This window comes from Oncorhynchus clarkii, chromosome 2 (assembly GCF_045791955.1).
Source record: "Oncorhynchus clarkii lewisi isolate Uvic-CL-2024 chromosome 2, UVic_Ocla_1.0, whole genome shotgun sequence".
In the NCBI taxonomy this organism is placed as follows: Eukaryota; Metazoa; Chordata; class Actinopteri; order Salmoniformes; family Salmonidae; genus Oncorhynchus; species Oncorhynchus clarkii.
The window spans coordinates 3712037-3718503 of NC_092148.1; the positions used below are offsets into that span (position 1 = coordinate 3712037).

At 42.9% G+C, this 6467-nt stretch overlaps 1 protein-coding gene across 1 annotated transcript in view; it reads left to right on the forward strand.

The window, feature by feature from the left end:
• The first annotated feature begins 255 nt into the window (after positions 1 to 255).
• LOC139378773 (single-strand DNA endonuclease ASTE1-like) overlaps positions 256 to 6467 on the forward strand; it is an 8232-nt gene continuing 2020 nt past the window's right edge. Inside the window, exons 1-2 of the mRNA XM_071121266.1 lie at positions 256 to 1006; positions 5898 to 6418. Coding sequence (XP_070977367.1) covers positions 256 to 1006; positions 5898 to 6418 — 1272 coding nt within the window. The remainder of the gene's footprint in view (positions 1007 to 5897; positions 6419 to 6467) is intronic.

Here is a 6467-nt window from a genome sequence, read left to right on the forward strand (position 1 = left end):
AGGTGAAGTGACCATAAAGATCTACTCAGCATCAGGTGAAGTGACCATAAAGATCTACTCAGCATCAGGTGAAGTGACCATAAAGATCTACTCAGCAGCAGGTGAAGTGACCATAAAGAGATCATGAGGGACATATGACGTATTGAAAGGGAAACTTAACTAAAAGGAAACTCATCCATTGTAATGATCCTATAAATAGTCCTGTGACTGAAACTCTTCACTTAGAAAGACATCACATCCTAGATAGATCACATCATGGGTGTCTTGGGTTTAACCAGCTTTATAGGTGATCATGGAGCGATTTTAACAGATTATCGCTTCAGAAACAGCAAGGTAGTCATAGATGGTTGTAATATCTACCACTCTCTTTATTTGACCTCATGTGTGGATCAGCAGCATGCAGGGGATTATGATGTATTTGAGGACCAGGTCTGCAAGTTCTTTAAGGCTCTGAGAGATTGTGGCATTGAACCTTATGTGATTATAGACGGAGGCTCTGACTTTTCCGATAAAAAGTTTGAAACTCTCCGACAACGAGCTCAATCAAGGATCAACCAAGCCAAGAACTTGTCCATGGGGCTTCGGGAGAGAGGTTTACTGCCAGTCTTCATCAAACAAGTCTTCAAACAGGTCCTCTCCAGCCTGAAGGTGCCATTCGCGCATTGCATCTTTGAAGCAGACCAAGAAATAGCCTCCTTGGCTCAAAGGTGGAAGTGTCCGGTCCTGTCCAATGACAGTGACTTTTATATTTTTGCCATCCAGGCTGGATTTCTTCCCATGTCCCATTTTCAGTGGCAGAACGCGTCAGTGCAAGGCTGGAGTCCTCAAAATTACATCCCCTGCAAGCGGTACACCACAACAAGCTTCTGCAGACAAGTCAACATCAACAGACAGCTTCTCCCAGTCTTCGCTGCCATCGCAGGAAACGACTATGTCAACTTGGTTAAGATGGGCTTTCCCATCAAGTTTGAAGACAGCTTGTCGATGGAATCCAATTGGAAGCGCGGTAAGTTTTAATAAATTAAGTGTTTACTGAAGTTTACATAATCGCTACAGATGCATATAATACTCTAGCGAATGGCGGGGCACACAAGCAAACCCAGGTAGCTGGTGTGAAAGGCAAACACGGTCATTACACAGGTGCACCTTGTGCGGGGAACAACAAAACACAATGCCACAGATGTCTCAAGTTTTGATGGAGAGTACAATTGGCATGCTGACTACAGGAATGCCCACCAGAGCTGTTGCCAGATAATTGAATGTTAATTTCTCTACCATAAGCCGATTCCAGCGTCGTTTTAGAGAATTTGTCAGTACGTCCAATTGGCCTCACAACCGCATACTACTTGTGAACGCCAGCCAAGGTCCTCCACATTTGGCTTCTTCACTTGCGGGATGATCTGAGACAAACCACCCGGACAGCTGATAAAAATGTTGGTTTGCTGCTGAACTTCTGTAGAAACTGTCAGAAACCCTCTCAGGGGAGCTCATCTGCGTGCTCGTCGTCCTCACCAGGGTCTTGAACTGACTGCTGTTCGGCGACGTAACTGACTTCAGTGGGCAAATGCTCACCTTCGATGGCCACTGGCACGCTGTGACTGAATCCTGGTTTCAACTGTTCTGGGTAACTGGCAGACAATGTGTATGGCATGGCGTTGCGTGGGCGAAAGGTTTGCTGATGTCAACGTTGTGAACAGAGTGCCCCATGGTGGCGGTGGGGTTATAGTATGGTTAGGTACAAGCTACGGACAATGAACACAATTGCTATTTATCAATGGAAAGTTTAATGCACAGAGATAACGTCACGAGATCCTGAGGCCCATTGTCATGCCATTCATCTGCCCCCATCACCTCATGTTTCAGCATGATAATGCACAGCCCCATGTCTCAAGGATCTGTTACACAATTCCTGGAAGCTGAAAATGTCCCAGTTCTTCCACGGCCTGCATACTCACCAGACATGTCACCCATTGAGAATGTTAGGAATGCTCTGGGTCGACGAGTATGACATCGTGTTCCAGTTCCCGCCAATATCCAGCAACTTCACAGAGCCACTGGAGAGGAGTTGGACAACATTCCACAGGCCACAATCAACAGCTTGATCAACTCTATGTGAAGGAGATGTGTCACGCTGGATGAGGCAAATGGTTTGTCACACCAGATACTGACTGGTTTTCTGATCCACTCCTCTACGTTTTTGTGAAGGTTTCTGTGACCAACAGATGCATATCTGTATTCCCAGTCATGTGAAATCCATAAATTAGGGCCTAATGAACTCATTTAAATTGACTAATTTTGTTATATGAACTTTAAAAAAAGAAAAACCTTTCAATTGTTGCATGTTGCTTTTATATTTTTGTTCAGTGTACATACAGTCATTTGCCAACCAACCCAGCCAGTTTGGGTTCCAGATCCAGACACCAACCAACCCAGACAGTTTTGGGATCCAGATCCAGACACCAACCAACCCAGCCAGTTTGGGTTCCAGATCCAGACACCAACCAACCCAGCCAGTTTGGGTTCCAGATCCAGACACCAACCAACCCAGACAGTTTTGGGATCCAGATCCAGACACCAACCAACCCAGCCAGTTTTGGGTTCCAGATCCAGACACCAACCAACCCAGCCAGTTTTGGGTTCCAGATCCAGACACCAACCAACCCAGACAGTTTTGGGATCCAGACACCAACCAACCCAGCCAGTTTGGGTTCCAGATCCAGACACCAACCAACCCAGCCAGTTTGGGATCCAGATCCAGACACCAACCAACCCAGACAGTTTTGGGATCCAGATCCAGACACCAACCAACCCAGCCAGTTTTGGGTTCCAGATCCAGACACCAACCAACCCAGACAGTTTTGGGTTCCAGATCCAGACACCAACCAACCCAGCCAGTTTTGGGATCCAGATCCAGACACCAACCAACCCAGCCAGTTTGGGTTCCAGATCCAGACACCAACCAACCCAGCCAGTTTTGGGTTCCAGATCCAGACACCAACCAACCCAGACAGTTTGGGATCCAGATCCAGACACCAACCAACCCTGCCAGTTTTGGGATCCAGATCCAGACACCAATCAACCCAGACAGTTTTGGGTTCCAGATCCAGACACCAACCAACCCAGACAGTTTTGGGTTCCAGATCCAGACACCAACCAACCCAGACAGTTTTGGGTTCCAGATCCAGACACCAACCAACCCAGACACTTTTGGGTTCCAGATCCAGACACCAACCAACCCAACAAGTTTTTACCAATTGTGTGCAGCAGCTTGTCTGTTACGAGGTTTCATTTCCAAGTCAGATGGAATAGAAAACATTTTATATAAAACATTCCTCCTATGAGGGCCGATTAAGACCAAGTTAAGCGCGCTTCAATGGAACATAATTCCTTTTTTCATGTACCATTCTCTCTTTTTGTGTATTTTGACCTTGAATTTAAACATGACAATATTATGCTATAACACCCGCTATTCATTTGTTGTGGAGATCAAAGAAATTAACGTTTTGGCGGAAATGTGTGTCTACAGCCATGACATATTCTGACCTTGACTTAAATCTATCATAATTCTCCCACTTTTAAGTGCAAGGAAACCATGAATAAGGTTGAGTGAACCTGCCTGTTCCAAGTGGAAAAATGTATCTACTTTATTTGTTCTGATAGAAATAACATTCTTTGCACTGTACGTTCAAAATTGATAAGAGCTATTGATAAGAGCTATTGATAAGAGCTATTGATAAGAGCTATTGATAAGAGCTATTGATAAGAGCTAGGTAAATGATTCATCTGTTTGGAGAAGGAGATTGTAAATACACACAACAATTGTTTTAGATGAACTGAAAATGATATCAACATGACATGTAGGGTTAGTGCTTCTGTACTGTTTACCACGCTTGCCAAATATCAGATCTCAGCAACAAACTGATCATGCAATATTACATGCTTTTTGATGTATTTTGAAACATTTTCAATGATGTTTACTAGTTTAAAATGCATTCTTCTACAGAACCGCTGGACCAATCAGCACCAAATGTGGTATATATATATATAGATAAACTAGGCAAGTCATTTAAGAACAAATTCTTGTTTACAATGACAGCCTACCCCAGATCTACTCAGCATCAGGTGAAGTGACCATAAAGAGATCACGAGGGACATATGATGTATCGAAAGGGAAAAGTTAACGAAATGAAAACTCATCCATTGTAATGATCCTATAAATAGTCCTGTGACTGAAACTCTTAAATTGTAAAGACATCACATCCCAGACGGAGCTCATCTCGGGTTTATAGATGAAAATGAAACGTTTATTTTTTATTTTTTTAAAGATGATCACTTCTGAAACGCCAAGCTGATCATAGATGGCAGTAATCTCTACCACTTGCTTTATTTTAACTCAAGTTTGGATCAGAAGCATGGAGGGGATCTTGATGCTTTTAAGGCTCTGAGAGATTGCGACATTGACCCTTATGTGATTATAGATGAAGGCTCTGACAAAAAGTTTGAAACTCTCCACCAACGAATTCAATCAAAGATCAACACAGCCAACAACTTGTCCATGGGGGCGTCAAGGGGGAAGTCTAAATATCAACCCTCGTCAAACAAGTCTTCAAACAGGCCCTCTCCAGCTTAAAGGTTCCGTTCGTACAGCATCTGTGAGGCAGACCAAGAAATAGCCTCACTGGCTCAAAGGTGAAAATGTCCGGTTCTGTCCAATGACAGTGACTTTCATGTGACTGCCCATGTCCCGTTTGAAGTGGGATGAAAGCGTCAGTGCAAGGCGGGAGTCCTCAAAATGACATCCTCTGCAAGCGGTACACCACAACAAGCTTCTGCAGTCACTTCAACATCAACAGACGGCTTCTCCCAGTCTTCGCCGCCATCGCAGGAAACGACTATGTCAACTTGGATAAGATGGGCTTTCCCATCAGGTGGGAAGACTACTCTCCAAAGCAACCCAATCTCGAAGCAACCCAAGAAAAAAGTATATACTAATATATTATATGTATACTGAAGTATACTTAAATACTACAGAATCATATAACAGACCTAAAGTGTATTCAAAGAATATTTGTTTTGCTCTTTATTTAATATATTAATCATTTGCGTAAGTACTAATTAAGTGTCCCAAATTAGATAATTTAAAATACATTTAATATACTTAAATAAAACAGTATATAATAAAGTAGACATTAAATGTATATATCTGTCACGCCCTGACCTTAGTTATCTTTGTTTTCTTCATTATTTTGGTCAGGTCAGGGTGTTACGAGGGTGGGTATGTGTGTTTTTACTCCTGTATATCTACTAGGGTTTTGTATGTATGTATGTACAGTGGGGCAAAAAAGTATTTAGTCAGCCACCAATTGTGCAAGTTCTCCCACTGAAAAAGATGACAGAGGCCTGTAATGTTCATCATAGGTACACTTCAACTATGACAGACAAAATGAGAAAAAAAAATCCAGAAAATCACATTGTAGGATTTTTTATGAATTTATTTGCAAATTATGGTGGAAAATAAGTACTTGGTCAATAACAAAAGTTAATCTCAATACTTTGTTATATACCCTTTGTTGGCAATGACAGAGGTCAAACGTTTTCTGTAAACATTTGACCGAAGTTAAACAATTTACAGGCAATGCTATCAAATACTAATTGAGTTTATGTAAACTTCTGACCCACTGGGAATGTGATGAAAGAAATAAAAGCTGAAATAAATAAATATTCTGACATTTCACATTCTTAAAATAAAGTGGTGATCCTAACTGACCAAAGACAGTCCTTTTTACAAGGAAAAAATGTCAGGAATTGTGAAAAAGTGAGTTTAAATGTATTTGGCTAAAATGTACGTATACTTACGACTTTAACTGTATATGTTTTTTTTTTTTGTGCTTGGGAAGGGGTTGTCTTTTTCAACAAGTTGCTGAAATGGCTGGCCAGTTTCCAGGAGAAGCAGGAGGCCTTGGACAATGTGCACCTCCTCATTGGTCATGGGGAAAACAACATGGATGCTGCCCTCCAGGCCCTCTCTCGGGGCATAGAAACATACCAGATTCAACCCGAAAGCCTGGAGTGTTTCTTCAATGATGGCGAGGCGCCTGATGCCGGCCTTCTCCCAGACCATCTGAGTGTCCTTCCAGACTGGACTCTGCTGCCGTTGACGAACGGGACACTTCCCCCCTACATGATATACATTCTGCAGCGTAGGCCAGTGATACAGGGTATCCAAGTGGAAGATCACAGCTTACCCAGTGGGAACATCACCTCTCGGCCCATACGGCAGGCATTCTACGGGCTGCTGCTGGGTGAAGGGAGGGAAGTAGAGGAGTATGACAGGGAAGAAACAAACCTGACCAGCAGCAAGGTTAATGCCATCCTGCCCAGTGCTGCACAACAGCTGCAGCTGGACACACTGGATCAGGTATGTCGACATGTGATATAGTATACAGTATATCAGGTATGTAGACGTG